The sequence below is a fragment of the Paramisgurnus dabryanus genome, chromosome 2 (genome assembly GCF_030506205.2).
Source record: "Paramisgurnus dabryanus chromosome 2, PD_genome_1.1, whole genome shotgun sequence".
In the NCBI taxonomy this organism is placed as follows: Eukaryota; Metazoa; Chordata; class Actinopteri; order Cypriniformes; family Cobitidae; genus Paramisgurnus; species Paramisgurnus dabryanus.
This window is the reverse complement of record NC_133338.1, coordinates 55,385,696-55,401,677: the sequence shown is the minus strand read 5'-3', so window position 1 is coordinate 55,401,677 and position 15,982 is coordinate 55,385,696. Positions and strand designations below refer to the sequence as shown.

The 15,982-nt window shown below is 40.3% G+C and overlaps 1 protein-coding gene across 1 annotated transcript in view; it reads right to left on the bottom strand.

Annotated features, from left to right (window-relative positions):
* Nucleotides 1-15,982, bottom strand: part of LOC135743921 (macrophage mannose receptor 1-like) — a 92,956-nt gene that overhangs the window by 22,401 nt on the left and 54,573 nt on the right. Inside the window, exons 22-23 of the mRNA XM_065261825.1 lie at nucleotides 13,490-13,644; nucleotides 12,694-12,711 (exon numbers count right to left, since the gene is read on the bottom strand). Coding sequence (XP_065117897.1) covers nucleotides 12,694-12,711; nucleotides 13,490-13,644 — 173 coding nt within the window. The remainder of the gene's footprint in view (nucleotides 1-12,693; nucleotides 12,712-13,489; nucleotides 13,645-15,982) is intronic.

Here is a 15,982-nt window from a genome sequence, read left to right as displayed (position 1 = left end):
TGAGACGCGCGACCTAAAGATGGAGGGGATCGCTCTTCGGGAGATGGTGAAGGCACCACTCCCCCCACCGGAGGAGGGCCGGTTGGGGAATCCTTTGTTTTATTTTTTTGTTCCGCCGACTTTTCAGTCGGCACCCACACAGTCACAGAAAGAGCGAATTCCACTTTCATCTCTAGGTCTTCAGATGAGCTCCGGAGGCACGAGCGGGCTCATAACCCCCCCTCGTTCTCCGACTTGTCAGAGGAGTGCGAGAGTCACGCACGAGCTCATAACCCCTTCGCACTATCCGACTTCTCAGAGAGGAGACACTTACGGGCTCATAACCCATCGTCCTCCTCCTTCCCCAGAGGGTGCATCGAGTGGCTTGAGGTGTCTTCAGCAGAGCCTCTCCTGCTCACCCACCCATCAGCGGACTCAGGTGAGTGTTACCACACACAACACTGCTGTCGGTGCGGCCGAAACGCTCACACCGGCGGTCACCTTCGCTGCGCCCCGTGGGTACACCGATCGTGCCATTAGTCCCCCTCGCACAGTGTCTGGCAGCGTGGGAACAGCTTCCCAGCCCGTCGCGTTGGCTTTTACGCACGATTCGTCTCGGCTATGCGATCCAATTTTCCCGGCGTCCCCCCAAATTCTCTGGCGTTCGTTTCACTGCGGTGAGAGCTGCCGATGTGCACATCCTCCATGCGGAGATCGTTGTTCTACTGGCGAAGGACGCGATCGAGCCGGTCCCTCCAGCCGAGATGAGGTCAGGGTTTTACAGCCCTTACTTTATTGTGCCCAAGAAAAGCGGCAGCTTGCGACCGATCCTGGACCTGCGTTCGCAGAACCGTTCACTTCACAGAATGTCGTTCAAGATGCTGACGCCCAAACGCATATTTCCATGCATTCGTCCAAACGATTGGTTTGCATCTATTGACCTGAAGGACGCGTACTTTCACGTATCGATTCTCCCCCGGCACAGGCCGTTTCTCCGCTTTGCGTTCGAGGGGAGACCATATCTGTACAAAGTCCTCCCATTCGGGCTCTCTCTTTTGCCCCGTGTATTCACCAAAGTAGTGGAGGGGGCTTTAACACTCTGGGGTCGACGGTGGCGCGGGCGCCGCAAACTCTTTATTTTTCAATCACTCCGCAAAGAGACTTAAATTACTCTGCTGATTTTTGACATACAGATATGATTTATACATCATTTCAAACGTTAAAGTGTCTAGTTTTTTTCTGTCCACTCCCAATAAAAACAGAATGTTGTGCTTTTCGCAAAATTAAGAAAATAAACATGATGCACGTTCTGTTCTCTCTCCCTCAGTGAAGTCCTTTCAGAAACGCGTCAGAAAAATAAACTGTAACTTAACGAATACTTGGTGTAGAAACAAAAGATAAATGTCTACATAATGCTTGGAATGTCTCCTTTTAAATGATATAAGTGAAATTGAAAACAGATATTGTCATTCGGTGTAAACTGTATGAGAAGGAGGAGAAGTACCGTATTTCGCCAGTTACCTCATTATCTGTAATGAGATCGGATCGCCACACCCCCGCGCCATTGAAGTGAATGAGCAGAAACATCCATATGCATGACTCTTGCCTCCTGCAGTCAATGGATATGCAATCCACAATCCAGTCTCTCCATTCCTTGTTGTTCCATCCGATTGCACCAAACATGACATAAATCCTTATTTCCTTGCGTATGTGTGTCAGTATCTACAGACGCGAGTGTTTTCTTTGTTCTTCCGTCAAACAGTTCACGCGATTGGAACACACATACACAAACACGCGAGTCAGGAAACTTGACGCGCTTTTTGGTATTCTTATATAATGCGCGATTCCAAACAGTACAATCCTTATTTAGTTGCGTCTAAGCGCATATCTCCGCACAGCAAGTTTATTAAACACAGGATCACTCGCGTGTGCACACATTCACTGCTTTCATGATCAACACGTGAGTGTCATGACTGGGTAACAGGAAGTAGGACGCATACGCAGGGTTCACCATGAAATAAATAACATTTAATATAAAATGAACAGAAACAAAACACGAGGGGCAACACAGGAACATCCAATACAGAAACCAACAGGAACAGACAAGGAAGTTACGACAATGATCCGGCGACAGGTGAGAAACAGACAGCAGTATAAATACACAACACTTAACAGGGAACAGGTGTGATGAATCAGTCCGTGAATGTCCAGGTGACGTAATCGGAGAGACAAACAAAACATGACACGGATCACCGTGACATGACCCCTCCCTCTACGAGTGGCTACCAGACACTCACAAAAACAAAACCAACACAAAAGTCTGGTAGCGAGAGTCCAAGGGAGGGGTGGAGGGCTTGGGGACCCTGGCGAAGCCGGCAGCCGCTGGGATGAGACCAACAGGAACGTTAGGCCGGACTGCGCCAGGAGAACCGGAGCGATCGCTCCGAGAACCGAGGCAGACGAATTACCCCCCTCCTGGGAATCGCCGACGATCAGCTGCCCCCGGAAGTCATCTCCCATCCCCTCGCGGAAACGGAGACCCTCTCACGGTAGCCACCCCGGGGAAATGATCGGGCGTGGTCCGTTCCGGATCCCCCTGCGAGCAGGATGGTGGTCCTCCGAGGGACCGTCAACGACGACTCAACCGTTGGGGGACCGCCTGGGTCGATCCTCATCCTGCATGCTCGCAGGAGCGAGCGATCGCTCACGGTGGTCCCCAAGAGACACCGGGGCTGATGGGGAATGAACCCCGATGTCACTACTCCCCCTCGACGAAACTCCTGGGGGAGCCGCCCTTCGTGAACCCGCTGCGTCCAGTCTGGCCGGATCATTCTGTCATGACTGGGTAACAGGAAGTAGGACGCATACGCAGGGTTCACCATGAAATAAATAACATTTAATATAAAATGAACAGAAACAAAACACGAGGGGCAACACAGGAACATCCAATACAGAAACCAACAGGAACAGACAAGGAAGTTACGACAATGATCCGGCGACAGGTGAGAAACAGACAGCAGTATAAATACACAACACTTAACAGGGAACAGGTGTGATGAATCAGTCCGTGAATGTCCAGGTGACGTAATCGGAGAGACAAACAAAACATGACACGGATCACCGTGACAGTGAGGTAATGGCGGCGGTTGTAAACAAACATTGATACGTTTACCACGCGTGTCCCTTGTTGTGTTTCTACTATAATGATTACAAATACACAAATAAGAGTCCAGACAATGATAGGCAGTTGTTCTTTTGAGCTTTTTACTGCACAAAAGTAAACCTCTCGCTGGCCAACCAAACACTAACCCTGGGTTGAAGTGTGTTCATGTTAAGATGGCCAAACAGTATCTTTACCATGATTAAGCTACTATGGTTTTTAAAAGGTAACTTATACTTGTGAAATTAATAGAAAATATTTCAATAGAAATATATATAAATATATATAATGTGTGTGTATTTACATTATATTGAAAAGTAAACCTTATCATGGTTTTACTACAGAGAAAGTTATACCTGTTGAACATCCACACAAGGCTCATTAGTGGCTTATTATTCAACTCTTTTGTCTCTCAGCTGTCAATCACTGATTATTCAGGAGCTTTCCCGCCTCCATGCATATAGCCTTTCCCAAGCAAAAGTGTCTTAGAAATTGTAAATCAATATCTTGCTTTATGTGATTGAGTAGGCCATATGATTTTCACATCATTTTGAAGAAAAAACTCTAGACTACTAGATCCAGTTTGGAAAGTCTTGGGAAAACATGTTTAGAATGAGTTTTGTGGAGTTATATCAGTGACTTAAAAATTTTGCTTTTTCAAAAACCACGCATAAACATTTTTCTCTCAAAAATACAAACATGTACATACATGTTGATTATATGATATTGTAGCCCAGTTTGTGATGAACACAGTGTTATGAGACTTTTGCCATTAATATGTTTTTAAGCAACTGAAAAAAGCACAAATGTCAGTGCATGTCAAAACTTCCCAAGGGCCCTAAAAACCCCTTAGACCCCAGAGGGTTAAAACCCCTGAGAGAGAAAGGTGTGCGCATTCTCGCATATTTAGATGATTGGCTCATAATAGCTCAAACACATCAGACGCTTTGCGATCACAGAGATTTAACTCTAAAACACTTTGCTCGTTTGGGTCTTCGGGTCGACTGGGAAAAGAGCAAGCTTTGCCCCGTGCATGGAATCTCTTTTCTCGGGATGGAACTGGACTCGGTCGATTTGACAGCTCGTCTAACAGAAGCGTGTGTACAGTCGATTCTGACTTGCCTGAATACATTATGGAGAATAGGCTGTCACCATCCACTATTAAGGTCGATATCGCTGCGATATCAGCTCACCATTCATCCATAAACGGTAGGACAGTGGGGCAGCACGACCTGGTCATTAGATTTCTCAGAGGCGCTCGAAGGCTGAATCCTTCGCGTCCTCCCTCTATTCCTCCTTGGGACCTGTCCTTGGTGCTGAAATCACTCCAGGAAGCCCCATTTGAGCCTCTGAATAGTGTGAGTGTTAAATTTCTTACTATAAAGACTTTAACTCTCCTTGCTTTGGCTTCTGTTAAGAGGATAGGGGATATTCATGCATTTTCGGTCGATGATTCGTGCCTTCAATTCGGGCCAGCTGCATCCAGCGTAACACTGAGAACCCGGCCCGGCTTCGTGCCCAAAGTTCCCATCACTCCTTTCAGGGATCAGGTGGTGAACCTGCAAGCGCTGCCTTTGGAGGAGGCAGACCCAGCCATGGCTTTGTTGTGCCCTGTTCGTGCACTACGTGTGTATATAGACAGGACGCAAAGCTTTAGGACCTCAGACCAGCTCTTTGTTTGTTACGGTGGCCAGCAGAAAGGGAAAGGTGTCACCAAGCAGAGGATGTCCCATTGGATTGTGGATACTATAGCCCTTGCATATCAAAAGCAAGACGTGCCTTGTCCATTTAATTTACGTGCTCACTCTACACGCAGTGTGGCATCATCTTGGGCACTGGCTCGCGGTTCCTCGCTAACGGATATTTGTAGAGCTGCAGGCTGGGCGACACCTAATACGTTCACAAGATTCCATAGTGTTTGTGTCGAGCTGGTATCCACTCGGGTTCTTTCTTCTAACTAGTTAAGAACATGGAGAACACAGAGGGTTGGCTGGTGTGTCAACTTGGAGCCTCTTTTTTGGTGCTGCACATTTGCACCATTATGGAACGTTTTGCTCTCCTCCACCGCCATGATAGCTGATGTTGCGTAGCATCTGCTGTCAGCCTATCACTGATGTATTCTCTGTAGACCTGTGTAGGCTAGGCGCCCACATTTGTCCCCTACGTGGGGTTCATTTGTGTGTATAGTCCGTGGGGTTCTAATCCTCCACGTTTTTCCTTAGCAGAGCCTGCTCTGCATCTCTCTGCATACCATGTATTGTTCAGAGACCTCTATATGAGCAACCCGTCGGTTTCATATTTCTTATGTCATCCAGCCTACCTTCTTAGGGGATGGCTTCCGCAGTGTTCCTAACTCCGACCAGTTTAGGTCGCTTCCCCAGTTCGCTGGTTCACTATCGTGGGTTAAGGAACGGGTAGTTACTGGCCTTCTGCACTTCACCTCAGGTTCCGCCCCCTACATGGAGGGCGGAGGGCTTTCGCAGGCACTGGAAGGGTTAAGCTGCAGTGGCGTTTTGGTAGGGATTTGCAATTCGTCGGTCACGACATGACGTCGTAGTGACAGACTGAAAGGGAACGTCTCGGTTACTTATGTAACCCTCGTTCCCTGAAGGAAGGGAACGGAGACGTCACGTCCCGTCGCCACAGTTTGCTGTTCCATTGCAGTTTTTAGGCCGGACACTGCTGCTCGGCTTTCTCAGCAATAATATAGCTAATTTGGTATTTGTGCACCTGCGGCTTATATATGCACCTGGCGAGGCAGCGCCTGCATTATGCAAATACCTGCATGCCAAGTTTATTGGCATTTTTATAGTTTCTCGAAGTAGATAGGTCGCCGCAGAGCGGTTCCCAATTCGTCGGGCACGACGTGACGTCTCCGTTCCCTTCCTTCAGGGAACGAGGGTTACATACGTAACCGAGACGTTCTTCACTCCCAAACCTGGAGAGCCGGTGCCCTGCAGAGTTTAGCTCCAACCTTAATCAAACACACCTACCTGTGATTTTCAAGTGATCATGAAGACATTGATTAGCTTGCAGGTGTGTTTGATTAAAGGGGACATTCCATTAAAATCAGACTTTTTCCATGTTTAAGTGCTAAAATCGGGTCCCCAGTGCTTCTACCAAACCAGAAAACATGAAAAATAGCAACCCTGTAACTTTGTTTTGGTAAGGCTCTCTCTGTAAGCATGTGAATAAATAGGTCAAGCGGATTTCGCTCCCCCCATGACGTAGGTAAGGGATCTTATTATAATTATACCGCCCCTTCAACTGCACTATCCAACCATGACGCTACCTCGAGTGCGAGTGACCGAGAGAAAGTATGACTGACAGCATGAAGCGTTTGTATTCCCTCAAACACAAACAGGAGCCTACAATCTTATAACTTGTAGTTTTAATAATATTTCTAAAGATTGAATTAACATTCTAAAGGATTAACCTTACCTTAGTGCAAGAGAGAGAGAGCGAGTGAGTGAGAGAGAGCGAGTGAGCGAACGAACGAGAGAGAGAGAGAGAGAGAGAGAGAGAGAGAGAGAGAGAGCAACGTGACGGTTCGCTTTCAAGTAAGTTATGTTTTTTAATATGTTTCTCTGAAGTTTATGGGGCGGTTTCCCGGACAGGGATTAGACTAGACCTAGACTTAAACACTTTTAAGAGCTCTCCAAACTGAAAACAACTTGCACTGACATATCTTAAAATACATCAGTGCCGTTTGTTTTACCTCAAAATGCAAACAGGTAATGTTTTTAGTAAGACATGTTTGTTAAAACTAGTTATATTTCCTAATTAAATTAAGGCCTAGTCCTGGATTAAGCTAATCCTGGTCCGGGAAACCGCCCCTATATGAATGAACACGAGGATTAATGCACTGCACGAGACAGAGTGAGTGAACAACGCGTATTCACTATCATACACATTAAGTAAATATGTTGTTTAATGTTTCTCTGAAGTTTCAAATGAATACGAGGAGTTACAAGATAGATGAGAGACTGACAGAAATGCAAATGTGTTCAATATGTGTACACAATAAACTTAAACATGTCATTTGATCTGTTTCTTTAAAGTTTATTAAACGTGTTGTTTTATTACAAATCATTTAAATGTGCTTGTGTGGTTTGGTCAAAAAGTAAACTTCTGAGTGTTTGTGGACGTGTATTGTATTTGAAACATGCTGAAAATCATTGTGAAAATCATTGTGCCTGTTTAATACACTGGCAGCAGCATGAGAGCTAAAAGTCTTTATTTTTATTCCACACTGTTCCCCATCTGCTAATAAACATGTATTAAGTATGCATAAAACAGATGATTGACTTTTTAAACTTGTTCAAATATATAATGCTGAACATCGCTCACTAACTTCTTTCGTGAGAGAATCTTCCTCGATGCTCTGTCATGTCTACGAGCGCTTGAGACTCAGCCCACCTGAGCAGCTCGTTTGGATTTAAAGGGATACACACAAAAACGGTGCATTTTTGCTCAGACCCATAAAGTGCCTATTTTAACATGTCACAATAAATTACCTATATGGCATTTTGAGCTAAAACTTCACATATGTACTCTGGGGACATCAAAGATTTATTTAATATCTTAAAAACGTCTTGTGGAATGTCCCCTTTAAGGTTGGAGCTAAACTCTGCAGGGCACCGGCTTGCCAAATGAAGTTGATCCTGCACACAGTGTGTAGCTCACACGACACTAGAAACAAACAGTCCATGTAGAGAAGTGAACGAGTGGAGCAGTGCTTGAACATAAAATCCGGAGAGTTAACAATGCACATGTGACTGAACAACATTTAAATCGTCAGTCCAGCTTATTACTTTATCCGGAGGTAAGGATCCACATGCACTAAAATAAAACCAAGCTGATGTTCTGATGGTTTTTCATAAAATCCACAATCTGCCTTCAGTTCGTATTTCAGTATGTTTGCTTGTGCTTCAAAGTGTTAAACTTCCCTTCTGTGTTCATTTTAATATCTACGTTCAAGATTTTAATGTATATGATCTTAAACTTCTGTGAGGTAATTTAAAACTATTACACCATTAAATTACTGTATGTTAATGTTGGCCATAGTCAGATAATAGCTATTGAAAGAGTTTTTTTTCATGCATGTGTTAGCCATGAAGATTGTTATCAGTTTATTAAATTATTTTGAGTAAATTTTGGCCCGGAGTTAGATGTTGATTGATACTAAACCGGTCTAAAAAATCAGTCCAGTTTCCAGAGGTGGAAAGAGTACTGAAAATTTGTACTCAAGTACAAGTACAAGTAGTTGCTAAAATAATACTCAATTACAAGTAAAAGTACTGGTGTTAAAAATGTACTTAAGTAAAAGTACAAAGTACCCCTCTTAAAAACTACTCAAGTACAAATTACTTTTTAGCCGGTGATATTTATTGAATAAACATTAAATCCATTGAATGAAATCAGAAATATGAATGGATTAAAAACAGGCAATTTGTGTTTTATACGAATAAACACATAGTACAGGAATTTTGTCTGTGTAAAGAATGTTTAATGATTTTAACAGCAGCTATTATTATTATTATTATTATTATTATTATTGTTTCTTCATATAATTTTTATCAAGTTATAAAAATGGTCTAATGTTATTATTATTAATGAATTATGATGCAACATAAATAAGCTTGCTGGGTTATTTTATTTAAAAACAGATTTTTTTACATTAACTCATTCCCCGCCAGCCATTTTTTTTTAAAAGTTGCCCGCCAGCATTTTTTATGATTTTCACAAAAGTTTTACAAAATGCCTTCCAGAAAAATTTTCTTCTAAAAATATATAAACATACAAATATATCAAATGAAAGAACAGACCCTCTACTTTCAAACAAACAATAAAAAAAGTGAAAAACCGCTCCATCCTATTTTAACTCTTAAATATTGGTATTTTTCTTTACAAATACAATTTTTTTTAGCAAAAAGCTGAAACAATTGCATTTTTGTGAAGAAATTTAGTTAGAGATCAGATTCAGAACGAATATCAAACATAAAATTACTAAAAACGTTTTGGCTTCAGTTTATCCATAAATTGGGTAAGTCCGCTATCTAGTGGACAATCGCGGTATTGCACATTAACATAAATTCTTCAGAAACACGTTTTTTTCTTAATTGACAAGATAACTCGTCAATGGCGGGGAAAAGAGTTAAGAAATATTATTGGACAAGAAAGCTTTGAAAAAGTACCCTACTAATATTTCAAAAGTTATCAGCATTTAGCACTGACATATGTGTAATTTAGACAGGCTGTCAGTGCAGTTACACTGCTATGCCAGTGGGACGCGGCAACAGACGAATTGGATAAAAGAGTCCTTATTAGACTATTTTTATTATTATAAGCTTAAAACACTGATTCAATATGAATAATACAATGTTAACAATGAAATGAAATTCAACTTTGAGCGCCATTTTACAATGCTAAACCTTTTTTACGGTCTATGTGCTCGTCACCTAGGTAACTGAAGCTCATGTTTCAAGTGATGTTTTCATTCACATTATCGTGAGGTCTACCCAACAATAAAAACGAAAACGATCACATAAATGTGGTTATAAGTCTTCTTACCATAATGTGCTTTTTGAGATTAGAGGCTGAAGTATTGTAAGCCGAAATCACTGCAGATGGCAAACAAAGTTGGCATTACATTTGCACGCGGTCTCCTTTCCTTCCTCTGTTTGTGAACAACTCAGGTGCGGCCATGGGCACTCATCATCCGGTATTTCTTTGGAATTTTAAATTAATTCAGCGTCCATAACGCCATAGTTCTTTGACATTAAATACAACGTCACAGTGAAGGACGCGCGAGGATCGATTGAATAGCTCTCCAGAGACCGAGCTTTTTTCCGGTCCAAATACAAGGGTTTTTATTGGCCCGCCCATGATCAATTATTTCTATTGGATATCCATATGCTGTCAAAGATTTGAATATTAATTTAATTCAAATTCTACAAGTACTTAGTAACGAATGTGATTTTCAAAGTAGCGAAGTACATTACTTACCTTAATTTGTACTTGAGTACAAGGAAAATTACAGACTTAAAAATGTACTCATAAAAGTACAAGTACACGAAAACACTACTTAATTACAGTAACGTGAGTAGTTGTAATTCGTTACTTCCACCTCTGCCAGTTTCCCCAGCTGTAAACCCATTGGCTGTTAAAGTCTTTTCCTGCTTATAATAAACTGACATGATGATAACACTTTCAATGTATGTGTTTATGAGTACACTTTCAGAATGCTCTCAATCACATGAGATCCATACTGTATGCAGCTGAGTGTGGTGCTTATGGGGTCGCGCTGGGATGAGTGAGCGTAAGGGTGAGAGGGAAAAATCACACTATACTCACTACAAAAATCTAAACTGCACTATTGATTCTGAATCTGAACTGGTAAGGGACATAGATTTCGAAAACATCATATGCCCGTTTGCTTGGTTAACACTCTGGGGTCGACTGCGGCGTGGGTGCCGCAAACTCTTTATTTTTCAATCACTCCGCAAAGAGACTTAAATTACTCTGCTGATTTTTGACATACAGATATGATTTATACATCATTTAAAACGTTAAAGTGTCTAGTTTTTTTTCTGTCTACTCCCAATAAAAACAGAATGTTGTGCTTTTCGCAAAATTAAGAAAATAAACATGATGTGCGTTTTGTTCTCTCTCCCTCAGTGAAGTCCTTTCAGAAACGCGTCAGAAAAATAAACTGTAACTTAACGAATACTTGTCGTAGAAACAAAATATAAATGTATACATAATGCTTGGAATATCTGCTTTTAAATGGTGTAAGTGAAATTGAAAACAGATATTGTCATTCGGTGTAAACTGTATGAGAAGGAGGAGAAGTACCGTATTTCTCCAGTTTCCTCATTATCTGTAATGAGATCGGATCGCCACACCTCCGCGCCATTGAAGTGAATGAGCAGAAACATCCATATGCATGACTCGTGCCTCCTGCAGTCAATGGATACGCAATTCACAATCCAGTCTCTCCATTCCTTGTTGTTCCATCCGATTGCACCAAACATGACATCTAAATCCTTATTTACTTGCGTATGTGTGTCAGTATCTCCAGACGCGAGTGTTTTCTTTGTCTTCCGTCAACAGTTGACGCGACGGGAACGCACATACACAAACACGCGAGTCAGGAAACTCGACGCGCTTTTTGGTATTCTTATAAAATACGCGATTACAAAGAGTACAATCCTTATTTAGTTGCGTCTAAGCATATATCTCTGCACAGCAAGTTTATTAAACACAGGATCACTCGCGTGTGCACACGTTCACTGCATTCATGTGTCATAGAAATTGTAAATCAATATCTTGCTTTATGTGAATGAGTAGGCCGAATGATTTTCACATCATTTTGAAGAAAAAACTCTAGACTACTAGATCCTGTTTTGAAAACTCTTGAGAAAACATATTTAGAAAGAGTTTTGTGGACTTATATCAGTAACTTAAAAATTTTGCTTTTTCAAAAACCACGCATAAACATTTTTTCTCTTAAAAATACAAACATGTACATACATGTTGATTATATGATATTGTAGCCCAGTTTGTGCTGAACACAGTGTTATGAGACTTTTGCCATTAATATGTTTTTAAGCAAAAAAAGCACAAATGTCAGTGCATGTCAAAACTTCCCCAGGGCCCTAAAAACCCCTTAAGCCGAAAGTATACTAGGGACGTCCGCGTATGCTCGCCGTCCGCATGACGTCATTTTCGTCATCAGGAGGGTCCGCGGTGCAGCCCAAAATTTGAGACCGCGCGGACAGTTTGCGTACAGTCCGCGTGCAACAGCGCATGCGCTTGAAAATATTTAGACAGGACACTCCACTATAAACAATTATACAAAGGAAATAGACAGCATTTGCACACACACTCTCGTTTTTCTTCTTTAACTTTTACTTCTTCCAAGAACAGAAAGCTGTGGAGCATGTTTGTTTGATTCCTGTTCTTTGTTGTCTTGTTGTTTGTTCTAAACTGTGTTTGCAATGGTGGATCAGTTACTTTTGTTCACCTATCCTAATGTTTTAATGTACTGTAAATGTCGCCAACAGGCCCTGACAGCCTGTTAGACTAAAAATTTGAATAAGAAATCATTTGTATTGCGTATAGTGTTGAACGTGGCCATCCGCGTGTAGCCGCGGGGACTATACTCGGAAAGCTGCGCGGACGCGTGCGCGCACGAAACTGACGCGGAAAAAAGTATACCCGGGCCTTTAGACCCCAGATGGTTAAATACAGAGCGCATTTCATCCCTATGTTGTCTCAGATGTTGACTTGTTTGTCCTTTGGCGGCTACCATAGCTTTACGATGCATTGAGTTCATGAAATGGTAAAACATTTACATCTAAGATCAGAACCTTGTAACAAAAGTTTAAACTGAAACACGCTGCCAGTGAGAAGAAAATATAATGAGATGCTTATATTAACTGCTGTGATCAAACACAAAGCTTTTAGTGACAAATACACAACAAACAAAAGAGAAGCTTTGATGATTGTTCCACATTATTAGAATTTACAATAAACTAATGCACACTTACTATAATCTCTTCGTAATCCTGAAACAGAAAAGATCAGAATTGTAGAAACTCATTTGTAGTATTCAACATTTAAAGATTCATAGATCCAGTTAAAATCAAAGTTAATAGTCCTCTTATAAAAACTGAACACATGTTAGATTTATCATTAGAAATAATCAGAACCAAAAGTGTTTATTATAAAATGACAAAAACAAAATCTCAATGAAGTCTCTTCTGATGAAGTTATTATAAGGATGCACTGAGTTTAAACGAGGACAAAAAAGCCGGTTTAACAACAATCATCTTTTTTTCTGAGGTCCTGACTTAAAAATGGTCACTTCTAACAATTTGCCCCATTGGCTGGTAAGTTGTCACACTAGATTATCTAAAAAGAAGAACACAACTACTTAAATGTGATAATTGATTTTAATGTTTAAATTCAAACCAGAACTGGAAATATTAACTCTAGGGCTTTTCACAATGCGCTTAACCCTGGGTTATCTTCGTTCTAAACCCTGCTTTTAACCCTAGGTTGAGGATTGTTTCACACTTGTAATTTAGAAGCGGGGTTATCCCTTAAATTAACCCAGGTTTATAAAATCCTGCTCAGCCTGCTGTTGGGGTTAACCCTGCATTACGGTGCCAAAACGCACACAGTGTGAAACGGAGCAAATTTACTGCTGTGATCAAACACAAAGTTTTTAATGTAAAAAACAGACAGAAAACTGACTGCCAAAACAAATACACAACAAACAAAAAGTAGCTTTGATGATTGTACTACATTATTATTATTTGCCATAAACTCATTCACACTTACCTCCATTCCATCTAACTCTGAAGGTTCACCTTTAAGCCAGTTTGTGTATCTGACAGCTCGATTGTCGGTCCACATAAAGTTTTTCTCTGAGACAATCTCATTTAAACCGATCCACACGTCATCAACAGCACTAAGCATTAAAGTTGTGAGAAAAACTGAGAACGCAAAAAAGGGGATTTTTAAATTAATTTAACATTAATAACTTTTTGTATTTTATTTACAAACCACTCACACTCCAATTAAAGTAGTCTGTGCTGGTCAAGCACTAGTTCACAAATTTAATTAAAGTCAATGTAATACTTTTAATTGCAAACATGTTAACTAGTTTTCATTTCTTTAAAAATAAATCAGGTTGAACAGATTGAACAGCATTACACTCTGAAAACAAACGTGGTTCTTGGATCATAATCATAGAGCACCCATTTTAGTGACAGCCCAGCCAGAGTCGTATAATAATAGAGTTACGACACTCACATAGACGTCCGTTGTAAGAATGGAATGCGGAAGTAACAGCGTTTCATGTAGTGACCGGTAGTGACGCATAGTTCCAAACGCAGCACTGAAGTCCATTCATTTCAATGGCACCTGCTGGTAAATCGATGAAATTACCGTTTCTCTTTACATTTTCGGACATTTCATTAATATAGTCAACAGTGTTATTTTATGAACTCTGCTGTAGGTAATGATTATCGTTAATAATAACTAGTAACATTTTTATATTTTAATGAGTTGTGTATAATGTGTGAATAATATAGATTTAATGGTTTAATATTTTATTACTGGTGGCCATCTACTTTATACTTATCTTTTTTATATATTACGAGTAACACTAGGGGGCAACAGCGACAAGCTATATGCCTTATAAGAAAGTCACACTGCTTCACAATGCTGCTATGTGTTTCATTGTGTTTGGTAAGTAATATGAGTGATGTATCCTCGAAAATCATGTATAATTATATTAACATTTAATGTGTACTATAAATGCAATTAAATATGAATTCAGTGTGTTTCTGTTATGCTTCACTGTTACAAATAACCGTGTTGGCGATCTTTTTTGTGATTTTAATATAGTAAAAGTGTAGGAATTATGTTTTTAGCAGATTGATAGCCATTTATATAGCCATATTTTGCTACAAAAATAAAAGATAAACTGTGTTGCTGTAGTTGGTATAGATAACCACAGTTATCTTTGGGTCACAATTAACTGTTTATCTTTATTAACTGATTTACTGTATTTCCATCACTCCCTAGTAAAAAAAAACGTTATAAACATAGTAAGTATAATGATCAATTCCCATTACAAGCTAATATTTACCTAAAATAGCTGAAAACCTATGCAAACAGATTGACAGCCCTGCTTGGTTTGGAACTGTAGAACGTTACATGAATCACGTGACCGCGCGGCGGCGAGATCAAAGCGTTTCGTAACTCTGTTATTATACGACTCTGAACCCAGCTAACAGAAAAAAGTTCTAAGAACTTTGGTTGAGATTCATACTCTGATTCTTGAGGTTTGTGTGTCCCAATTATACAGCAGATATTTTTTGTGTTAAGTATCTACAACACATCCTCATCCCATGGCGTCAATATTTGACGCCACTTGACCATGCGTCAATATGTTACGCGGAGGGTATACCCTTCGCGTCATTTTTTGACGAACTGGGGACTTCAATACTATTAGGTACGCGAAATTAAACAGTTGTCGCCTGACATTGGGATTAGGGATAGGTTTGGGTAGGGATGTCATTATGTAAATCTAACCCTAAATCGACGCGAAAATGGTAAGAAAATGGTACGAAAATAGGAAAGAGAATGCAACGGACTCAATAGTATTGAAGTCCCCAGTTCGTCAAAAAATGACGCGAAGGGTATACCCTCCGCGTAACATATTGACGCATGGTCAAGTGGCGTCAAATATTGACGCCATGGGATGAGGATGGGCTGGTATCTAAAACTCCTTAATGACAAACTGCTGTGAAAGTGCTGGATCTAATTTACATCATTGACAGAAAATACACTTTTGATTAGTAAATTAATTAGGTGATGATCTTTACCAACTATCACAGAATTACACCATTAACTTTACATGTTCATAACAAATGTGGTGTATTAACACAAAGTTAACACAACCAGGGAAAAAACAAGCAAGCAAAAAGTCAAGAGTCCAACTAAAACAAACACTAATCACAATAATGGTGACTTAAAATTAAACAAAACATCAACATCTAAGCCTAATAAGTGAATTGTGTTTTCTACAGCAATATATTTACTAAATATTCAGAAATAATGTTTTATAAAATAATAAAATGCAATGTTTCTCTATAATTTACATAATAGTCAAACAAGTCAGCATAATAAACAGTTGTTGTTTTAAACATTGTGTGAACATTAAAACATGACATTGTCATAACGTTTAAAAATGGTAAAATGTAACATTCCTCTAACGTTGAGACAACACAAAAACGTTCTTAGAACGTCAAGAAAACTGGACAC